Below are 24,174 nucleotides of genomic sequence, written 5' to 3' on the forward strand. Positions count from 1 at the left end.
GGCCTTTCAGTATTGAAAAACGAAATTGGTAGTTTTTCACTACTAGAACATGTAAAACTTAAAAATACATGTTCAGCTTTTAAAATGCATGGCACCCTGCCCTGTGGGTTAGACAGGGCCTACTTAGCGGGTGACTTGGATGTATAAAAAGGGAAGGTTTAGCCTTCTAAGATGGTTAACCTGCCAGGTTGAAATGGCAGTGTAAACTGCCCAAACAGTCTCTGCAATAGCAGGCCTCAGCTGTGGTTAAAGGGCTACAAGTGGGTAGCACAAGAGTGCTTCAGGACCGCTACTAGCATTTCATTTACAGGCCCTGGACACAAACAGTGCACTTTACTAGGGATTTAAAAGTAAATTAAATATGCCAGTTGGGGATAAGCCAATGTTACCATGTTTAGCAGGGAGAGTACAAGCACTTTAGCACTGGTCAGCAGTGGTAGGATGAGCAGAGTCCTAAAACCAGCATATATGAGTTCAGAAAAATAGAGAGAGGCAGGCAAAAAGGCCACCCTAAGGCCACCAGGTCTAACACCCACCCATACACCAAAGGAGTTCTTTTATCTTTTGAGGTCCTAAAGACATTATTTTGGGTTCTTCGTAGTTGATCTCTAGCTGTTTGTTCTCATAATAGATACTTAACATTTTTAGGGTTTGTTGAAGGGCGCTTCTAATGTAATTGAGGAAAACTGTGTCATCAGCAAATTGGATGGTGAATGTTCGGTGGCCATTGAGCTTGGGAGGGCATGACTTCAGGTTCTTCAAGGATAATGCATCTTCAGGATTGCTTAACTGGTCTAAACTTGCACCACTCCATATACATATTGACATCTGGTTGATTGCCTTGAGAGCGGTGCTGTTGTGAACTGTGTTAGGAATAGTTTTGCGGTTTGAGTGGTGCAGGAGACCTTATTACTTTATGGGCCCGATTCACAGAACTAACTTAAGACAAAATCCTAAACTTACTACCATTTTGGTATTCACAGAAGGCACTTACTCATTTTGGTATTCACAGAAGGCACTTACACATTTCGGTATTCACAGAAGTTAGGAGTCCTAACTTTAGGACTCCTAAATGCCTTCTGTGAATACCAAAAGTCTTAAAATTAGGATTTTTCTCAGTTTAGTAGTAGTATAGTTCGGACTCCTAACTTTAGGACTCCTAAATGCCTTCTGTGAATACCGAAAGTCTTAAAATTAGGATTTTTCTCAATTTAGTAGTCCTAAGTTTAGGACTACTAACTTTAGGACTCCTAAATGCCTTCTGTGAATACCGAAAGTCTTAAAATTAGGATTTTTCTCAGTTTAGTAGTAGTATAGTTAGGACTCCTAACTTTAGGACTCCTAAATGCCTTCTGTGAATACCGAAAGTCTTAAAATTAGGATTTTTATCAATTTAGTAGTCCTAAGTCTAAATTTAGGACTACTAAATTGAGAAAAATCCTAATTTTAAGACTTTCGGTATTCACAGAAGGCATTTAGGAGTCCTAAAGTTAGGAGTCCTAACTATACTACTACTAAACTGAGAAAAATCCTAATTTTAAGACTTTCGGTAATCACAGAAGGCATTTAGGAGTCCTAAAGTTAGGACTCCTAACTTCTGTGAATATCGAAATGAGTAAGTGCCTTCTGTGAATACCAAAATGAGTAAGTGCCTTCTGTGAATACCAAGATGGTAGTAAGTTTAGGATTTTGTCTTAAGTTAGTTCTGTGAATCGGGCCCTAAGTGTTTGACATGTAGAGATGAAGCGAGCCATGTCCAGTCCATTTCTGGTTGCTATTATATTTTTGTATAGCAATGGTAGTCCCCAGCCTTTTATAGTCAAACCGAAAGTGACAGATAATAAGTGATTGTGTTCTCTGGTCTTTTTACCACCAAAGTATCGCAGTTTGCGTCCACTGCTGGCTCTTATTTACTTTTGCTTCTCAGTTAGTCCACAGTGTGGACAATTGGACTTTGTTTGAACTATTTAGGCTGCTACCAGGCACCCCAAGGTTTTCAAAGATCCATGGATAGCTTTCAGGTTCTTCTTTAGCTACTGTAATACCCAAGCTCTCCAGTAAGGTTTCCTTGGATACAAAAGGTGGTTGGGTTTTGGGTAGGCCTGGGTGAAATTTTACTTCTGCAGGAGCAGAGTAATTTTGATAATTTCTCGTTACTCTTCTGACGTGAAAGTACCAAAAATTAAACAATTAGGCCCGTTCATGTACTTTTGAGTAATCTGGGGCAAAAATGCCTACCCAAGAGTGTCAAGTGGCTGTTGTTGCTCCTGTTCTGCTGCATTTAGTGCTATTTTCTTAGTACAAAATGCAACTTCAGTTCATTCCGGATGCACAGAGACTGTGTCCAGCTGCTATCTGACAATGTGGTGCCATCTCCAGCCACAGCTTGATGTCTTGATTCCCTGAGGATTTTTGGCTTCTATTTCAGAAACTAAGTTTGAAGGTAAAGCTTCTGACAGGGTTGAGCCTGGTTTCTGGAATCTAACCTGAGCTCCATTGCGGTCAACATTAAATTGCACCTTGGTACCAGTAAAGCACAACCGCATGATCAGTTGGCACATAACACTTTCTGGTGATAGTTTAAACCTTAAACGTTAGAATTTAATAACTCTGGTTCTCCCCAATGAATTTTTGTCATTTTGGTATCATTTTATTTATTAAAATGTAATCCAGTTTGGTCTGGAATTTTGCTTATGCTCTGTTTTAACTTTAAAACTGTTTGAGTACTGCATAAATACTGCACACATTGGCTCTAAGTTAAATCTATCTGTTCTTTGTCATAGCTACCAGTGGGTTAAGGACAATCTGACTTAGTGACTTCAGTGGTTCACACTGACAAAGATTGAGGTTATTATTTGAGGTGGGTACTTACCCTGTCAACTTATACCCACAATGTCTTATAATGACTTTCTCCATCCCAGATATTCTTAATGATGTTTGCTCTGTCAATGGCCAAGATTTGCATGGATGTAAAGTACTAAATGGGTGAAATTGTCTGCATTAGGGATTGGAGCTGGGATACCATATGGTGTTTGTTGTAGTTCTGCTTGAAAATTGAAGGTTTTGGATTGACATTTCTCGGTACAGTGCATCTGTTTGTACACACAAATGGGCGGCAATGGAGTTAACATAAAAATTGGGAGTGGTACTTAGGTTGTCAGGTTTCACAGAGGTTACAGGGGATAGTATTTTGATTACCTTGATGACTGGAGAGAGACAATTATTAGAATGGTGTGTTCTTGTGTGAAGTCTGCTGGGCATCAAGATTTAAGATTTTCAGATCGAAGCTGTTTTCGGTTAACTTTGGTCTGGCTTGGACTTCGTAATGAGTTTTCATCTTTTAACCCAGTGGGTGTGTGCTCATGACGGGTCCAGCTCATGATGACACCCACCCACGATGGAAGCGCTGGCTCTCCCCTTGTGGGACTCCGATCCGATTAATTTTACCGGGGAAGGCAAGGGAAGCCACTGTAAATGTCATCAATGACGTCAGCGTGCGAGGTGCGCTGACGTCACTGGAGGTTTCCCTTTGTTCCCCGATGCGCAGGAAGCCATTTGCTTCCAGCGCGTCGGGGAACAAACAGGTACGTTTTGGGGCTGGGGAGGGGGGGGTTTATCCAAAAGAGGCATCGGGGGAAAGGAAAGGGTTTTCCTTTCCCCCGATGCCTCTTTTGTGCATTCCTGCTGCACGATCGTGCGATCGTGCAGCAGTAATGGCCACTAGACACCAGGGATTTTTTTTTTTGTAAACGCGAGTGTGTATATTAATGGCCACTGTCTGGATAATTAAAAATACAGTCATCATTCTCAACAATTGAGCATAATATTGACAATTCTTGTGTGGTGAACACATATTACTCTTAAAAAGTAAATCAGATATTTAAATTCTAAATGTAAAATTGCACATATTACAAATAAGTGAATCCAGTGCATTAAGAAACACAGGCACTAAAATTGAAAAGGCAGCAAGTGTAAGTCAAGGACCTCCACTTGAAAAGAAAGGAGAGACGAAAAGGTTCACATATCACAGGTTTGCTTTAGCGTTATCTTGAGGTTACAAATCCTGCAAGTTGGGTGAAGTGCTGCATCCTTTCTCTGAAAGAAGATGTTGTTAATACAATTGAAAGTGTTAAGTCTGAAGTTCAGGAGCTGCAAGCTGGTGTGGGCAAATATACTGAGAAGACAGACAAAGCATCCCTAGTCTGCTCAATGTTACTATCACTGTGGCAGAGAGGGTTTTGGGCACACTACCTTGGAACAGGTTTTTAACTGAAGTGTCAGATCTGAATACTCAATAGATAGGGTCACCCGAAATTTCACTTTTTCACCTTTTTATGTCTGAAGCTCACTATTATGTTTTCCCCACACAGCCTTGAAGAGAATAGAGATTGCCACCTGCACCCAAGGTGTAGGTAGACATTGTGAAATTGTCCCTGCAGATCTATACAGAGAAGCCTTTATCATTTCTTCTCTGAACCTTTACCTTATTATTCACTGCCATGCTGTGGCTGGTGTTGTGCCTACCTACATCTCTTTCTCCTGCTTTTTCTCCTCTCTTCACCCAGAACATGTCCACCCACACCACCCCTTCTGCTTAGTTTATTGATGTCTATCAGAAGAAATAGCACTCTCCTCAGGCAGTGGCACAGCTTCAAACTCCAGACTGGGTAGTATCTGCTAGTTCCATTTGTATTTTTATTGGGCACTGATAGCAAAACAAAACTCTGTCCAGTTCAAAGTCAATTCTGAAATCCATCCCCTACACAGATCTCTAAACAAAGTCAGGTACTAATCAAGAGCCAGTGTAAAACCTCTGAAACTGCAAAGGCGAATGCATACACAGCACAAAGGACACAACATCATCACACTTTCTGTGCCAGTTGACCTCTGTCACTCTTTTGGAGTCCCAGAAAACCAATTCATATTTATTAAAGAGGAAATGAGTTTTACCCGTGTGATGGCTGGTCAAAGAGGTGAGTCCTAACTATCTCACCTTGTTTGCTTATCTAAATGTGGTGTGTAACTGGAAGAAGCTCCAAAGCGGTATGGGGGCTAAGTAGAGATGGCGAGGTTTTGTTTTTGTAAAAGTGTTAAAAAAACACCAGACAGCTTTTTCACCTAGAGCATTAATGGTTAGCCTCTTCCTTGATTTGTCTTTCTCTGTGTCCCTCCCCCTTCAATACTTTAAATTTAATTTGGGACTTCACACGATTATCATTGTTTGTTTAGTGGCATTAGTTGCCTTGGAGAGGATTGAATATGTCATAATGCTCTGGATGATCTTACATTGTTGATTTTGAAAGTATCTTTTGATTTTTGTTCTGTTTTTTTAGCTGCTTGTTTTTTTATATTTACAGGATAAATTTGACTTTTTTTGTCATTTGTGAGCAGGACCTCTTCTTCAATGCTCTAGCTTATTTATGTGGTTGAGATGTCTGGGAGTATGCGCCCAGTGGATTCTTTTTTGAAAACCTCTGCCAATTGGCCTGGTATCGTGACTTATTGTACCTGTTCATTGATGTGTATTAGTGCTTTTACCACAATCTTTTTGGTTTGAACAGTTTTGGAAACAAGTATCTGAGGCTGAGCTCATTGGTATAGTTATTTTTGGGGCAGAGGCAAGATGGCGCCTGCGCGAGTCTTCGCGCCGGTAGTGTGAGCTGACTCTCCTCTGGCCCACAGCTCTGCTCTGCTGTGCCCCGCTCGCTTGCTAGTGAGGAGATGCGATCCGGTCTGAGCGGCTGAAAAGATCGAATTTCAAGGAAACAAAACCAGCTTTATTCTTTCCGTCTTCCGCCTTCCGTGCTCGGATCTCCGAATCAAAAAACTTACCGAAGACGCCGGTATCAGTATTAACTAACGCGTGGATGCTGGAGGCAGTTACCGCTGGTGCCGCGCTGTGGAGGCTGCGAAGGGCGTGCTGGGCGGCGGTCAGCACAGGTGTGCCGGCTTGGTTACGCGGTGAATACTCTGCTTGCAAGGGGAAGGCTTCGCTGAAGACGGGAGAAATGGCTCCTAAACAGGTTCGCAAGGGTCGCGGACAAGATTTAAAAACTTATATTCCCGCAACTAAAAGAGGTGAGAAAGATTCCGGCGTTCTTCCAGGGAAAGTTAAGCATACAATTATGACTTTGTTTTCCAATACTAATACAAGCATTGAACAGACTTGCTCCTCGATGTCATCCAGTGAATCTTTATTGCCTAACACCAGCTCTATTTCACATTTTGAAGACTCTGCTACAATTGAAGTGCCGAGCGACGGGGTTGATAGCAATACAGTAGCAGCTGCTTGTAACAATGTAACTACAGAGAAAGAATTAGCCTTTGCTGAGCTTGCCAGACTTATGCCGATAGAGGCTGAGTCTGGGGATTTTTACTCTGTCTCAGAGAACTCAGCGTCTTCGTGTGAGAACTTGGTTGAGTCTTTTGAAGATGAGGCGAATGCCAGTGGTGAGCCCGGGGAAGCAGACACCCCTATTACAGTAAGAGGCCGGAATACTTCTGTAACGGCTGGCATTCTAGACGCTGCCGATTTTCAAGCAGTCCAATCGACTGATATTACCCTGAATACAATTTATCAAACAATCCTGAGCCATATGGACAAAACTGCATCAGACTGCCAGAAGATTCAAAATTCTTGCCGGAAATTACAAGGCTCAGTCAGGCGGCTTGTGAAAGCTCAATCTGACTTTGGAGAACGATTCACTGAAGCTGAAACCCGCATTTCTAATATAGAAGACGAAATGTCCAAACAAAAAAAAACAACCGAACTTTTGGGTACTAATAGAGATGATGTCCTTTGGCGAATGGCCGATTTGGAAAACCGTTCACGACGGAATAATTTAAGAATTATGCAGATTGCGGAAGGCGATGAAGGGCAAGATCCACGGAAGTTTGTTGTGGATTTATTTCAAAAGGCTTTCCCTGGTTTAAATAAATGGGATTGGGATAGAGAAATTGAAAGGGCCCACCGTTTCCCTTTTAATGCTCAGTCTCGACCTGGGCAAAATACAAGATCTAGACCGAGGCCGATCCTTGTCGCATTTAATAGCTTCCGTGCAAGAGAAGATATCTACCTACAAACTCGAGTGAATAGTAAAGCTATGGCCGACGGCTACACCTTCTTTGCGATGCCTGACTATTCGAAGTACACTATGGATATTCGCTGGCAGTTGCGTCAATTGGTGGATCCATTTCAAAAGCAGGGCGCGCAGGCTTATATTATGAACCCTGCAAAACTTAAAGTGACCTATAAAGAGAAATCAAGATTTTTCACCAATGCCGCTCTAGCGAAGGAATATTTACATTTCTTGAAGAACCCTTAAACGATATTGTTATATTTTGATTATAATGGGTGAAAGTATTGGAACCACTAGATTTATTGTGGTGGGCCTGATGTTTGAGATTAATGCCTTTTTTTTTTTTTTTGGGATGTTAGATTGTTTGGCATCGCTTTGGTGGGTTTGTACCAGTTAGGAAAGGTGGTGCAAAGACCAGATTAGGTAGGATTGCGGGGGGGGGCGTAGCAGTAAGGGGGTTGTTCCCCCAGAGTTGATTTTTCTGATTTTCTTCTTTCACAGAGGCAGGTAGGGCTGTGGGGATCACAGAGGGGCCAACACTCACTTCCATCCTTAGGGACTGAGTCCTTTAGCCTCATTTCAGGGGGAGGGGCAGGGGTCACCGGGGTTGGGGAGGTTTGGGGGGGGGGGGGTTTGGGATGGCGATGGTGGTGGGGGAGGTCGGGGTATAAAGGGGAAAAAGTCCTTGGCGGTTTCAAATGACAGTTCAGTTGCGGATACTCAGGAAAGATTTACAAGTATCAAGAGTTTATGTTTGTTTAATCCCCAGTTGGAGTGGAATGATTTGTACTGTGGACATTAAGAAGAATCCTCAATGTCTTGTAGCATAAAAATCTGCTCGTTTAATGTATCTGGGCTTAACTCCGGCAGTAAAAGGAGGCAAATATCTGCAGAAGTTCGTTTTATTAAACCTGATATTCTTTGCCTACAGGAAACACATCTCTCTTGGGATAACAGGCTTCTTATAGCAGATCTTGGTTATACGTTGAACGTCGCATCTCAACAAACTAACAACACTAGAGGGGTCATGATCTTATCAAAACCAGGGTACTGTACAGTCGGGCGTAAGCTAGCTGACAAATGGGGTAGATGGGTGATTGCAGAGTTTACAGTGCGGGGTAAGGCTTTTACTATCTGCTCCATCTATGGCTCTAATATGGATGAGGCGGAAGTCCTTGAGTTGTTAAATTTAGAGTTAGCTAGTTGGGGTGAACCGCTAATTCTATGCGGAGATTTGAATATAAACCTAAACAATACAGAACTTATGAAAGGCTTTGCTCATTATCAGGGACGCAAACCACGAGTGTTTAAAGCTTTATATAATTTAGTCAGGGATCACGGCCTTGTGGATATTTGGAGCAAAAAATATCCTTCTCTTCCTGGATATTCGTATTACTCCGCACCTCATAAGAAACTAGTTAGACTAGATTACTTTTTTATATCTTCTAGCATTCACACAGCTACAACCATACAGATTTTTCCCAGAGTTACTTCAGACCATTCTCCTCTAATGATTGATTGTTCTATTTTGGCTGAGATGAACTTTGTAAAAAATTTCTCATTTGACAGGAAGCTTTGTCTGGATATACAATTCAGAAGCCATATAATTGAATGGATGACGGAATTCTTTAGGATTAATTTAGATTCTGCGAATATTTCGATAGTCTGGGATACATTTAAGGCCTGTCTAAGAGGAGAAACCACGAAATTTGGATTATATAACCAACATAAGATACGAGGGCAAATGAGAGGGTTTTATCAACGATTAGAGGCGGCGGAAGTGGGTTTGGCTATCGCTTTGACAAATAAAGATAATTTAAATCAGATATTGCTCATGGAAGAGTCTATTGCACAATGTAAGGCTACTATTACTGGAGTATGGGCCGAAGAGATAGCGCGTAAATATCTAATAAATAGAAGACACATGTATGAATATGGGGAAGCTATCGGTCGGTCTTTAGCTTTGAGGTTAAAAATGAAATCCACCTCCCGAGTGATTTCCAGAGTTCAGGATAAAGATGGGGTGGTTCGGGAAGCCCCCTCGGAGATTTTACATGTATTTCATCAATTCTATTCGGAACTGTATACTCAGCAATCAAATTCCACTAAGGCTCATATTCCTGATTGCGCAGTGTTAAAACAATTAAACTACATTGAAGCTGAAATTTTAGATAGTCCCTTTACTATGGAGGAATTAGAGGAGGCTGTTAGTCAAATACCTAATGGAAAAGCTGCCGGCCCTGACTTTATCCCGGGGGAGGTGTATAAATGCTTCTTTGAACCATTGAAGAATGTATTGTTATCTACATTTAGGATGGCACAAAAGGGAATATCCCCTGCTACCTGGAATGATGCCTCTATTATTGTTTTTAGTAAAAAAGGGAAATCACCTGAATTACCTGGATCATATCGTCCAATATCCTTACTTAATTGTGACAGCAAGCTATACTCTAAAATGTTGGCCAATCGTATTTCCAAGGTTATATCATCATTAGTTACTACTAATCAGCATGGCTTTATACCCAAAAGAGGAACGGTCTCTCACATTAATAAAGTTATTACTTTATTTGACTATGCTGATGTGAAGAAAAAGGATCTAGCTTTAATTCTTCTAGACGCTGAGAAAGCTTTTGATCGCGTGGAATGGGTCTATCTGTGGGAGGTGATGAAACGGATGGGTTTTGGTAGTGCTTTTCTAAAGGCAATTAAGGTACTATACAACGCACCAAAGGCCAGAATTGTAGCAATGGGCTTAAAATCAGAGGAAATTAAAATAACCAGAGGAACAAGGCAAGGGTGCCCTTGCTCCCCGTTATTGTTTGCCTTATATATCCACCCTTTCATCATAAGCCTACAGAATTCCTTATGTATCAAACCCTTTCCAGTTGCTGATATTCTATTCACTGTATTTGCATATGCAGATGATATAGCCATAGTAACTACTGATCCCAGGGAGGCAATAGTGGAGATAGAATCATTAGCCAAAGATTATGGAAGTATGTCAGGATACAAATTAAATGCGGAAAAAACCCAAATTCTCTGTACAAAGAATATACAATTCAATGATTGTCGGGTTACTAATGAAGTAACCTATTTGGGTATTCTAATTAAAACTCAAATGCAAGAAATTGTTGAGAGAAATTGGGAAGTGAGCATCGCCCAGATTAAACAGTCATTGGATAAATGGAGTAGGCTTCAACTATCCATTATCGGCAGGGGGAATATAATTAAGATGAGCATTTTAGCTAAAATACTATATCTGTTCCGTAGTATACCTTTAGAAATTCCACTTAAACATATACAGTATCTACAAAATATTTGTGGGAAGTTTATTTGGGCTCCCGGTAAACCGCGCAGATCCATGAAATGGCTCACATTACCGGAAGAAAGAGGAGGACGCGGTATACCTGATTTTCTTTATTATTATTATATTTGTTTTCTACAAAAAATGGGATATTTATTGACAGGGGAATCTCCGAAGAATGAGGCGGATAGCCCTTCTATTTTCTACTTACTTCTAGGAGTACAAGCAAAAGGATGTCTATTAAAAGAACTAGAGGGCAATTATTATAAACATACACGATTCAAGACTCTTGCCTCTGCTTTTAAAGTGTGGAGAAATGTTAAGAAAATAATGAAATTTGGTAAAATTACATATTACACTCCCTTTGAAGCCTGTAAACTACTTCCCTCGGTGTTTTGGGATGATATCGCTAAGATATGGCTTAAAAAAGGGATTTCAAGAATTGGGGATTTATATCATAAAAATGCCATATTCGTAACATATGCAGAATTATCAGATAAATTTCGGCTCTCACCTACGTTTTTTTTTAAATATCTTCAAGTCCGGGATTTTTGTTTAAAAAATCATATCGAAGCACTCCCAAATGATTTAGTTGAGGGAATTCGACTTCAGAAAAAGATTGGTCCATTATATGTGATGTTAAATGATTATAAAAATGACGACATGCAAAAATACAACCAGTATTGGACTATACAATTGGCAGACTCTCAAATTGACGTAGGGGAATCACTATGTCTTGCTAAGAAAATTTGCTTGGCAGCCAATTTAAAAGCCCAAGTCTATAAAACCATCTTTAGGTTATATTATACTCCTAAACGTATGGCGACCTGGGGTGATAAATATGATGGTAAATGCTTTCGGTGTGGAGAACAAGAGGCAGACATGGTGCATATATTTTATAATTGTACAAAACTGATACATTTTTTTTTTGAAATTGAAAAATTTATTTCATTGGTACTTGGTTGTCCGATAAAGATTTCTCCATCATTGCTGATATTAGGGAGATGTCAGAGTATATATACCCATCAGGTTTTAAAAGAACATTCTTATTTTCTCTTTCTGGCAATGACCGTTGCTCGGTTATGTATAGCAACAGAGTGGTTATCACCTGAGGCTCCTACGTTCGAATTTTGGAGAGCTAAGCTGTATCGTATGTATGAAATGGAAATGCATTTATATGCCTTAAAAGGGATTAGGAAGAAACGTTTAGGTTTTTCAATCTGGGGAACTCTTATGAATTTTTTGTCTGATGATATGGGTATATCGTAGTGTATGTGATATCTTGTTTTTTTTTCCTTCCTGTACTTAACCCGTATTTTGTTATATCAACCTATGTATGTTTATATTTGTGAATCCGCCTTGGAAACAATAAAAAAAAAAAAAAAAAAGGTATAGTTATTTTTGGGCAGTGTTGACTCAAGTTCTTCTACAAGGGACTGAAGGATTGTAGGGACATTGGCTCATCTGTCCAATCGAGTGTCACATGTACACCAACCCTTGGTTTTGTCTACTTCTTTGTGGCCCCATTGCACTGGGGAGTTCAGTTCCTTCACTTTTGCATCAATAGCCACAATGCTGGCATTTACTTGGACCAAGATGGACCAAGATGTTGGCTTAATGTTCTTGAATAAGTGTTTTTTTTAGATAATGCAGTTATCATAACAAATAAGTCTGTTATCATTTTTTAACAATTGCCAGTTTTTCCGCTAGGCATGTTAAGGTTGTTACAATAGAAGTCTCCATTTTGCTGCCAAGAATCGTCTTTTTGATTGTCCATTGAGGCAGCTGGCATAACTTCTTCAGGTATATAATAGGGTGTTGTCTCAAATTCAATATCTCCCTTGATTTGGTCTTCTAGGGAACTGTTCCATTGCATACATTTGTTTATCAGTGGGCCTTCCTTGGTTTCTGAAATTGTAATTTCTATCTTTGATCTTGGTGCCACTTTTAATGATCTCTCAAATTATTGTTTCTGTTTGTGGGTAGTCAGGTCTGTGTCGGTGATGGTGGCAAGTTTCTTGCAGTGTTACATCCTTTTCTTTTTTGTGAGATAGAGGAGGATTTACTATCTCTGTTTTTTTTAGACTGATTTTGATTTTGCATAGTGGGGTTGGGGTAGTTAGTTGTTTTTTAGGTGTTCGATTTAATGTCACAAGATTATGTTTAGATAGTAGCTATACCAACCACTTGGCAAAACTTAACCTGTTTCTGTAGACATAGCAACATATTTCATACACGTGCCAGCCTCCCAGTACATAGTCATAGCGAAGAGCACTTTTCCTAATTTGCCTCTCTTGCCTGGTTTGGCTCATAATATCTAGTCTTCAGGTACTTTGATCTTCAGCTCAGTTCCAGGTCATTCTTTCCTCTGAGCAGTATTGCACAGTATTTTGTGTAGAGTGTGCATGGTATGCAATTGATTTATTCCCAGTTCAAGAACAAGGTCAAGTAAAAATGTCATAATTCCCAGAGACCATGGGTTTCTGCTTCAATCCTGAGTGAGGTTTAGTGCAATTTTGGTACAGGTTTACTGCCTTTGCAGTGCCCCTTCAAAGCTCCAATGTCAAAATCAACAGCAGTTGGTTTGCAACTTGAAGTAGCTATTAGTTACAAATACCTGAAGTAATTGAGGTCACATAAAGTCTCTTTCAATGACTTATATTTATTTATTTTTGCTGGCTGCATTTGATGTTTGATAGCAGATACATTTATGATGCATAACTTCAGTGACATTAACTGGATGATAACCTCCCAGAACAAAAGCCAGGTATAATCTCTGAATGGCTCCTATCTGCTGAGTGTAGCTCTGACAGCTTGCCAGTCCTGCTGCGTTGTGGGGTTGTTCTTTTCATGGCCTGGAAGCTGCACCAGAGGCTACCTTGCCCCTCCTTTTGATGGGTCTACCGTTAACCAGATTAGCGCCCTGTGCCAAGTTACCTTGCTCAAGCCTGCCCAAGTCTGCTCAGGATTAAGTAACCCACACCAGACATGTGCCCTCTAGCTCAAGGCCTCCTGCCTCCACTCAGCAAAACTTTGCTTACTAGTGACCTTCGCTGCCTGGAGTATTGGTGCACTGGGCATTGCGGGCTGCCAAATGAGGAACGCTGCAAGCAGGAAGGGCATCTGGCATATAGAGATTGCAGTAGCCATGCTACCTCACCAGCTGCGGTGGCAATCAGGAATAGTCAAGAGGCCTAAGGAGGCGGCAGGGGGACCAACAGGCATGGGCAACACCGGGCTCTTGAGAAACTCTGGTACTACGAGGATATGGATGTCGAGCCAAGTTGAACCACAAACTCTATACCACATTAAGGAGTCATCCTCCCTTGATGCACTTCGCCTTTGACTCTGTCTCTCCTACGAGCATTGCGTCTGGGTACAGACAGTCTAATCTGGCTGTGAATTAAGCAGCTTCCAACTGGATCAGGGACAGTGGGTGCATCTAGTATAAAAGCCCCAATCAGTATAATTTCTTCCTACTTCTTCCTGCTCAAGACAGCCAATTAAAGATTATTTATCTGCAGGTTGCACTATTCTTAGACAGGATATGACCAATGCCCGTGGAGGCGGGCGGGCTGGCAATTATTCTTCGGGATTCCTTCCAATACCAAACCTTTGATCTAGACCATTTGAAAGGGGTAGAAAGCCTCAGATTCTGTTTTAAGATTCATCCCTCTATGTCTATTGCAGTGGTGCTCATTTACCATCCCCCAGGCCCAAGTTCTAGTTTCCTAGCATCGTTAGGAGAAGCTGTAGCCCCCATGCTCTTCGCTATGTAAACTTTATCATCCTGGGAGACTTTAACCTGCATCTTGAATGCAGCAACGACGCGGAGGTAGCCAATTTTACCGATACGTTACGTATTTTCGGTCTCCATCAATTGGTGGTCCTACCCAAGCATTCTGCAGGGCACACCTTAGATGATATTTGTTCCAGCCTCTCAAACCTGACAGTTGAACCCCCCCCCCCCCCACCCGGGAGACCTGGTCCGATCGCATGTTGACTCTGTTCAGTATCCACCTTCATTAAACCAACCTACCTCTTTCCTCTTGGCGCCAGCTGCCCAAACGACACGTCAATGGACCACGCTGTTGGCTGATCCTGAGTTGACTAGATATGCATCCGCTTCTATCCCATCTTGTTGTGAAATGTAACGGAGGATGCCTTAGTTTTTAAGACCTGGATTATTCAGGTCACTGATAAATTATCTCCCCAAATTCCCATTAAGAGAAAACAGAATTCTCAGCCCTTAGCCCCATGGTACACTCAGGCTCTAGCAGGTAATCAGCTCTGCTGCAAGCAGCTTGAGTGAAAGTGGAGGAGAGTCTATAAGGCAGAAGATTTACTTTAGTTTAGACTGGCCCTAAAAATTTACCATGGCCACATCAAGAAGATAGCAAAAAAGGTCTATTTTTCAATCGCTAAATAATTTTTGCAACCCAAAGCGCAGGCCTGGGATATCCCCTCCCCTCGCAGATTCTATGTAATCAAATCTCCTCCTTCTTTGAAGAAAGAATTTGGAACATTGAACACAAGTTTAGCTCAACCCCTTTGTCAATACCTGATTTAGACGTGAATTCTCTCCCGACAGGAGCTTCCCATTAAGCTTTTCAGAGAATTAGTCTAGCTCAGTCTCAACAAGCAATCTTATCTTGCAAATCAGGATCCCCTTTGGACCCCTACCCTCCATACAATTGTGGACATCGGGAATCCAGTGATCAACGAGATTCTGAATACCTCTTTGGTCACTGCAGAAAATCCCAATTGACTGGCAATTTCAAGCTGTCCAACAGCTACAGAAAAAAAAACAACTGGTGGACCCCTCAACTCACTCTAATCTTCGCCCAATTAAATTACTTCCTGCTCTTAGAAAAATGATTGAAAAACCGGTAAATAGCCAAACAATTAGCTTTTTGGAAGAGGCCAACATTCTCCCCCCTCAACAGTTTGGCTTCCGTCCGAAGTTGCAGATACTCTAAAGTTGACTTAAGATGTTGTAAAGAATGCAGTACGAAGCTTATTAGATCTATCAGCCACATTTGAGACTATCTCTCATGACATCTTATTGCAGCATATCAAAAATTGTTGCATTTCTCATCTTGCTTTGGCATGATGGAAAACCCTCCTTTCAGATCACAGGTAAACAGTGGTACTAGGACCTTCTCTATCTCCTGAAAAAATGGTCACCTTGGGTGTACCACAGGGCTCATCACTCAGCCCTGCTCTGTTTAACATATGCATGGCCCTCCTCATCGTGTTGATCTACTCTTTTGGAATCAAAATTCCATCATATGCTGATGATACACAGCTTATTATGGCTGTGGACAAAGCATCCATCGGCTCTGAGCTTAATTTCAAACACTGTTTAACAGAAGGCGATCACGCTTTTAGGTAAGACCAACTCCTTTGATCCCATGTTATGGTGGCCAAATTCTGCATCTCCTCCGTCTAACAGTTGAGGTAGTGAAAATCCTTGGAGTGAAATTTGACACCTTTCTATCTTTTAACCCACAAGGTCTTACAGTGGCAGGGATGTGTTTCAATTTGATAAAATTATTGAAAATTATGTTAGATTACCTTCCCTTTGCAGCAAGAAAGACAGGGGCCTTTTCATTAATTACGTCCAGATTGGACTACTGCAATAGTCTATATGCAGGTGCCACCATATTGACTTTTGAGAAGCTGCAGGAAGTACAACATGCATCTGCTAGGCTTGTGCTGAAATTGCCACGTCGTTCTTGGGCCTCTGCAGCTCTTAAAACCCTCCATTGGTTGCCAATACATAAGAGGGTCTTGGTTAAAATTCTCCTGCTCGCTTTTAGAGCCTATTGAGCATTAGGTCCAAAATATCTAATTTCAGAATGTATCCATTACACAACTTCTCTGACCCTGAGAGCCTCATCTGCCAATCTTCTCAAACCCCCTACCTTTAGGTGCAAGACCAAATGTGGCAAATCCTTTACTGTCATGGGGACAAGGGCCTGGAATCAGCTTCTCAGCCAAGAGAGATTCATTGACTCCAAATCTCTCTTTAGGAAACATCTGAAATTTGGATCTTAACAGCCTCTGACTCATTGTGTCACACACTTATTCAATAATCTTTTGTTATTCTTTCATTCACGCTGTCATGAACCCTGTCTTTTATCGCTTAGCACCAGGAAGCTTCTTGGGAGCCACAGTCGCGTTTTACAAATGCAATATTCATTCATTCATTTTTTTAATCCAAATATTTTATTGTATTATCATTATTTTGTATTTCACGTTTTGTGTTCGGTGCTTTCTGCATTTGCTGTTGTGAGCTGATGTTCTCAGGCCTTGCTTAGAGGGTGCCCGAACAGTCTGCTTTTTCTCCTGCCTACAAAGTTTATTGTGAGCCTTGTAGTTGTCCAGCTGTGGCTAGCTCACGACATTCCATGCTTTTGTTCTTAGTCATTGCACCCCCTTACACAGCAGTTGCATGTCAGATGCCAACCTAGAGAAGGGTGTGATGCAGAGGCCGCTTACCTTACCATTCTACAACTATATGGGGAGGTAATTGCTTCCCAAAGCCGGCCTAACGGTGGTAGAAGGTGTCAGATTTCTTCTTCGAGGATTCTGTGAATTATTTGTTCTAAGGATTCTTTTCCTTAAGAATCATTCAAATCAACAATGCACAGGACAATGTATTGATATCTGGCTCTGTCTGTGGCAAAAGTAGTGGTAGTTTATGCAGGTTTAATTGTGACTTTCAGCCATCTTTCTGACACACTCAACAACAGGTAGAGAATTGGCTCCTCGAGTCTAATTTTATTACAATGACAATGATTTTGATGTATTAGTGTAAACTCCTGATGGTGTGACTGAGATAGATGAACTGTTATGGACCAAACAGCAATTGGCCTAAGAGGGCCTCTAGATTGACTAAGGGGAATGTGGGGTCAATTGTTCAGTCCAAAATTTTTGATAGTTCAGGTGAACCCCCTTTTGATCCTTCACTGTGCCAAAACGTCTTTGCTCAGATTGTACTCCCATGGCACCCATATCTGATAACATGCCAGAATCCTGAAGGACAAATCAATTCTAAAGAGGTTGAATGTAGATTACCCAAAACCGATGTCTGAAAAAGAATTGACAAACCAAACAATATATCCCGTGGTACATACATTCTTCTCAAAGCATGGAAAACACAAAGAAAGGCATTGCCTGGGCATGATTGGTCTGTTGGGACATGATATTAGACAATTAGATCCAACAGAAACAAATGACAGGACTGAACAAGTAAAACAAGTCAATATTACAAATGATCCTTCAGAGGACACTAACTAGCTACAAACAGTGATTTATTTCCTCGAATTCTGATGAGTGGTGCAAGGTTAATGTAATCAAACGTGACCCTGAATTGGCTATGCTGGGCTACACTCAAGCCTGTCCTACCACTTAGGGCCTTCTATTTGGAGACCATATTGTTAATGACATCTCTGAATGTCTTCACATCTGTTGACAAAACACAGTTCTTTTTAGAGAGATTGGATTTTCACCTGTTTCCCAAGACCAGTATGAGAAGAAGCCTGCATAGTGGTTTTGCATAAGATATTTGATCTCCAATAGATTTAAATAGAGGAAAATGTGGCTATCAGCGCACACAAACAACATTTTACATAGCATCACAGATCCTTCCACTATGTGCCACAGGGGACCAATTGAGCAGCTTTCAATAATGGTGAGTCTCCAGCCTATTTCAATAAGCTAAGAAGAAGGTTCCGCTGCCTTATTAGTAAACAATTGGTTTCTATTTTTATAGACAATTTTTCATGCCTTTCAAATAAAGTTTTGGGCCACTCTAGTAAAAACTTTCTTTCTGAAATCTTCGTCAAGATGTTTCAGATCTTCTTGAAGAGGACCACTGAAATCATTCATTTGCAGCTAAACAGGCATTTGAAGAAGATCTGTCTAGTAAAAAAGAAAAAGAGATTACATCCAGTAATGCATCTTCAACTTTTCTAGTCACTTATCATTTACTGTCACTTCAGAATTTACCCTAGTATCCGTCTAAGAGTTTTTCAACATCCATAGGATTGGCCGGTCAGACTGGGCTCAAAAGATGCTTATTTTAAAGTCCCTATCTTTCACACTCACAGGAAAATTCTCCAAGTACCTTGGGTACACCTTTTTACCTGTTTAGTTCTCTACCTTGTGGTTGTTGTTCAGCACCTTTATGTTTCACCAAATTGCTCAGACAAATTGTTGCACATCTCAGGTTTGAAAGAGTAGAGATATGGATTTACCTAGATGTTGCTGGCTCATGGCCCAAAACAAATATTTATTTAAATGTACAAATTTCTATTCAGCTGTGGCAAAGTCTCTGTATTGATATTAATCAGGTAAACCTACTTTTTAGCCCAGGTCAAACCATGACATTTCTGATTTTTCAGCTAAATGAAACTTCTTGTATACTTCAAATTGCTAGAGTCAAAAACTAGCCTGATGAAGAAATACTTTCCTCACTTTCTTGCCATTCCCCACATTTTGCCCAGACATCCAGTCATTCAAGCAGTTTTGCCAGGCCCTTTTCAATATATTTATTTGCTCTTTACTTGCAATCTCTACTTCTGCCGTTTTGTAGCTCGAAGGCAAACTCAACAGCACAGGCCATGGATGCTTTTCTTCAACAGAGTTCTCAGACCTCAACTACATGTTTCGCTCTTTTATGAAAATATCATGCTTATTGTTCCAAATCAGATAAAAATTAAGGTCACTAATGTCCATTTGTGGGTTCCAGAACTCCTATACATACATATATATATGTTAACATTCTTATTCTCCTTCCTAATTTTAATCACTATGTCTAGCAATATTATTCAAGAGGAGGGCACTGACTACTGACTGGGGTAGAATTAAAGAGGCTGAAGCGAAGTCCCAGCACCTGGATTGTATTCCTTTTTTAAATATCAATTTTTTGGTGTTCTTTGCCCTACATCTTCATCCGAGATGTAAACGAAGAAACGGGAGAAGCGAAGTCTCCTTTTCACCTATTTCTAATTTAACTCCTTTTTAACATGTCCATTCCAGTAGAAGCTCTATCATTGGAGGGCCTGCTCACTCACTCCCACCCAAAAAGTTGTATCCCAGAGTTGTTTGGGTGAATTTACCCAGGCAAAAGAGCTGATGGGGCGGTGGGGGTGAAAAAGGTGAAGGGTCAGGCCCTAATATGCTACATCTTACATACAGTATTTCACAAAATGTTTGTTTTCTCCAGCATATGCTTCTCCACATACGTTTCACCCATGGCAGACCCATGGCAGAGATGGTTCAAGCAGTAAATGTGTTGAAGGAACTGCGAAACGTGTGCTGACAGAATGTGCCACATGAGCAGCTTTTATCACACTACTTTGAAATTTGTAAGAAAATTACATGGAACAGGTACTTCATCTGACGTTAGTACGCAATGGCATATCTCAAGTACAATTTTACAAATTTCTATAACAATTGTTAGGCATATAATGAGCAAATTCTGAAGTAGGTCTGAAATTTTTTTAAACGACTTTCTTTGGTGGAGGACAAAGCCAACTTCTCAACCAGATCTCACGCATGGATGACTTTGAACAATTATAACATTTTAACTCCTTAATAATACTTCAAACTGGGATACCCGAAAATCATGGAAAATAAGATTCTTAAGGCATCACATGGGCCTGGTCCCATGCACTAAGAACCTTGCACGTTGGCTGTGGGTGTCAACAATAACTTCTTGCAACTTGTGTAAAAACGACCAGGGAGATATTATGCATCTACTCTTCACTTGCAAGGAGATGTGGCAGGAAGAGAGACAGATGCTAAAGATTTCCTTCAACCAGAGTGGAATTCGCTCAAGGAGGCAAGCTGTCCTGGCATGCTTTGACCCAGAAGCACCACAAATAAATTGCAGACTAGTAATATTTCTCGAGCTAGCCAAACAAAAAATATCACCAGCCTCCTCTCACAGACAAAGTCTGACCACCAGAAGAAGCCCTACTAGGAAATGACAGCGGGTTTGCCAGAAATCATGTAAGCAGTGACAATGACGTGTATTTTCTTTGGAGCAAATTTGCCAATTTTGCTCAAGCCTAATGAACATCCAATATGCTTGTCTGTTTTCTGGCCAGAAATAATGCCCACAACAATCTTTCACATAATAATGAGTTAGAAATAATCAATCAAAGTGAACAGCTAAGAACCATCTGGACATGGACTCTTTCTTTGGCCCCAGAAAGAGAGACACAGGTGTACATGTCTAGCTCTTAGTGAACCAAAAGGCAGACCTGTAGCATACAATGATTGCTAAGTAAAGTGCCCTTTCTGTGGTGCATGCCCTTTCAGATTAGACGATGCAGCTGTAAACGCCTTATCTACATATACTTTGCAGAGGGCTGCACTATTGATTATTGCCTCTGTGCAATTAACACATATTTATTATCTCAGTCTGCAAACCATTGGGGACCAATATGGCTGACACTTGATGTATACATTGTCCCGGCCATGATAATATCCAAGACGTGAAATATTTTATTTTCACCAACAGTTATTTTTTAACTTCCCAATGGACGGATCAAGAAACTAGTGATATGTTAGGGTGCTTTGATAGCAGACAAACAGTTCTAAATGTAATAATTGGGGCTGATAACACTCACTTTGCTGTAATACATTTCGTTAGAGTTGTAATCAAGTTATAATGACGTCACAGGAAGAACAGGCCTAGTTTTATTTTTGGGGTAAACTGGTCATATGACACGGCCTGACATGTAAGGTAGCCCACCTAACTACATTCTCGAAAATGACCAATTGAACGTGAATTGGTACAGCAGTGCCATTTCCACAGATAAAATGAATTTCAAACGAGATGTGTATTATAATCGGGAAACACTTTGATATTTTACACATACTGGAAAAACAAGGCATTAACTATCTATATCTCACTTTACACTTACTTTTTACATTTTACATTTGATATTATAATAACAATATTCACACATTACACGTTTTAAGTACATTACTTAAGACTTGCTACTACGTAACAGAAACTTTATTTAACTTCACTTCAAGGTGACTTGTTCTGTACCTATAGTCAAGAAGGATGACATATGAAGTAGCAAGATTAAACATGAATTCTGAGCTCCCACTTCGTAAATATGTTTCTTCAAATCAGATGGGTTTTTGATCAAGAACAGATGGGATCACAGTCTCGGTCACTCTTTATCCTATTGTAACTGACCCCAAGGGCCGGTGGCATACATGGAATTAATTTCAATTTGGTAGAGAATAGGCTGTGACAACCTGAGTTTACGATTTCATGTTCTGCCCAATATGATGGCATTACCTGAGGAGACATGAACACTCCGAGGGTCCTAACGGCATTGGAGGGCTGGAATGCGATAACTCCAAAAACGAATAATGTGGTCAGTTAAGAATATTATTTTGACTGCTAAAAATTGAATCTTGCTGGTCGAATACTGTACCTTGCTGGACGAAGGCTCCATATACGATCCAGATGGCGCTGTGCAAGGTGGAGGATGCCGAAGGGCTGGCTTGCGGAGAGTTTTGCGCCCTGACTGCTTGGATTCGGTTCAGAACAAATATCAGGACACCGACCACAGGGATGGCGGCAGCAATGCATGCCCACACAGCGAAATCGAAGGGGGCGAAGAGAGAAAAAATATTTATTTTCTCTTCAGGCTTCTTGATGAGGATTCCAACTGAATAATCCATGTAGCGCTTGCTGAAATCCACGACACTCTCGCGTTCTGGGGTGATGGTGATTGCTGAGATGGCCATGTCGGCTCGCTGCAAGAGAAATTGGCAAAATCAGCGATATGTTTGCGGCCCTTCACTGGTGATTTTTTGAGACTGAAGTTCAACCCCAATGAGCTCTACTAAATTATAATTTGACAGGGCCATTTAGATTTGCAAGGATTTCTTTTGGGCTAACAGACTGAGGCTTCATTGCTACTCATTCATATCTGTTACATATCACACCTTCAAAAACAATTGTCCTGTATTACATATAGAAATAAGGAATTATATATTCTTTCATGCCATCTTTGCAAATTCCATCCCCCACTTTGCCGGATAAGCGTTACCAAGCTTTTAGGAATGGAAACCTTAACTGAAGAGAAACAGAGAACGTCACCATGACATAAGCTATTAACTTGATTGCTTTGGGACACTAGTTGCACAGGGTAGCCAAAAACAACTAACAACATTTCCAAATGGTTTCCCCATTACTAATTTCACACTTTATTAACCACTGTAATGAAACTCAGATCACACCACCATTCACCATAGGCTCCTGAACAATGATAGTGCAGTGCATCAAAGTGTGCATGTTGTCATAGACAACATCAGTTATAGTGCATTATTTCATGTAGCTGTTTAATTAGCCTATTGCATGGTAGTTGACATGTTATATGTACCGGGGACCAAATAAAAGCCCATACTTTGATATTTCAATAAAAGTAGGTTCATATTGCTTCTATGTTACTTTGTTACATTGTTTATTTTCTCACTGTTTTCGCTATTGTGCATCTATTTCATTCTATAAATCAAATTACATCCAGGCTCTTGGTTTCAAGGAATGTGTACCACTGCTCCACTACCAAAAAGGAAAGGATGATTCCTTAATTTCCTCATTCTTAATGAAAGTTTTCATTAGACATAGTAAGTTCACGATCGCACTTCCTAAAAGTGAAGCCCTTTACACAGAAGAATTTTCCCTTCTTCAGACTCAAAAACATTGAGTACAAATTGAAAGGCTACATATTAAGGGGCTCATTTATGAGCCCCTGCGTCACTTTTGCGCCACCGGTGCGTCACTTTTTGTGACGCACCAGTGGCGTAAAACATGCGCCATGTTGCGCCATATTTACAAAGTGACGCATCTAGGTAGATACGTCACTTCGTAAACCCCTGCGCTACATTATACCTGCGCCAGTATAATGTATGCAGGGTGGGTGTACCCCCGCAAGAAAGGGTCGTAGGAGTGGCGCAGCGAAATCTATGATATTTTGCTGCGTCATTTCTAGGACGCCAATGCGTCAAAACCTTACGCCTGCCTCATGGCAGGCATAAGGGTGACACAGGCCCTTTCACATTGCTGGAGTTGCGTCAGGCTGCCGACACAACTCCAGCAATGCGCCACTTTTTGCGCCGACAGATACGTCAGTTATACTGACGTATCTGTCCTTCCTTGCGACATGATGCGTCATATTATAAATATGACGCATCATTGGTGTCGCAAGGAGGGCGCACTGAGAAGTGACGCATCGCTGCTTTCACTCAGCGATGCGTCACTTCTCATAAATGGGGCCCTAAGAGTATACATGAGAGCTCAGAGCACTCATAAGAGCATAACTACTGCAATTATATCTTAAAAACACAAGTCCAATTTAATGCATCGGTTGTAAACCATCACTCACTACATTTTGTCATTTGATCAAAAACAAACAAGGCCAGTTGACAGAAGTAATCAAAGAAAGTCCAATTGTTTTTCATCCTCTCACCCACGAATACCTGACGGGGTGGGATGATTTATGAAATGAAGATTTACTTCCTACCTTGTTAATGAGGTCACCGATCATACCATTCCAGGAGCCATTGGGGAGCTGGTGGCCATACTTTCCATCCCCTATTTGATAAATTTCATATTTGAAGCCCAGGTTTTTGGCAAGGGCATCTAGTACATCGATGGAGAACCCTTTGTACCGCTTTGGCTGCCCAAGTATATTTTCTGCCACCATCACAAATGGTTCTTCCTAAGAAAAAGAAAAAAAGACATTTAAT

The 24,174-nt window shown here is 40.9% G+C and overlaps 1 protein-coding gene across 3 annotated transcripts in view; it reads right to left on the bottom strand.

Moving 5' to 3' along the window:
- Window positions 1–24,174, bottom strand: part of GRID1 (glutamate ionotropic receptor delta type subunit 1) — a 2,258,979-nt gene that overhangs the window by 291,730 nt on the left and 1,943,075 nt on the right. For all 3 annotated transcript variants that reach the window (XM_085615050.1, XM_085615049.1, XM_085615053.1), the window contains exons 10-11: window positions 23,949–24,146; window positions 21,855–22,179 (exon numbers count right to left, since the gene is read on the bottom strand). In XM_085615050.1, coding sequence (XP_085471176.1) covers window positions 21,855–22,179; window positions 23,949–24,146 — 523 coding nt within the window. The remainder of the gene's footprint in view (window positions 1–21,854; window positions 22,180–23,948; window positions 24,147–24,174) is intronic.

The sequence above is a fragment of the Triturus cristatus genome, chromosome 1_2, assembly GCF_964204655.1.
Source record: "Triturus cristatus chromosome 1_2, aTriCri1.1, whole genome shotgun sequence".
NCBI lineage: Eukaryota > Metazoa > Chordata > Amphibia > Caudata > Salamandridae > Triturus > Triturus cristatus.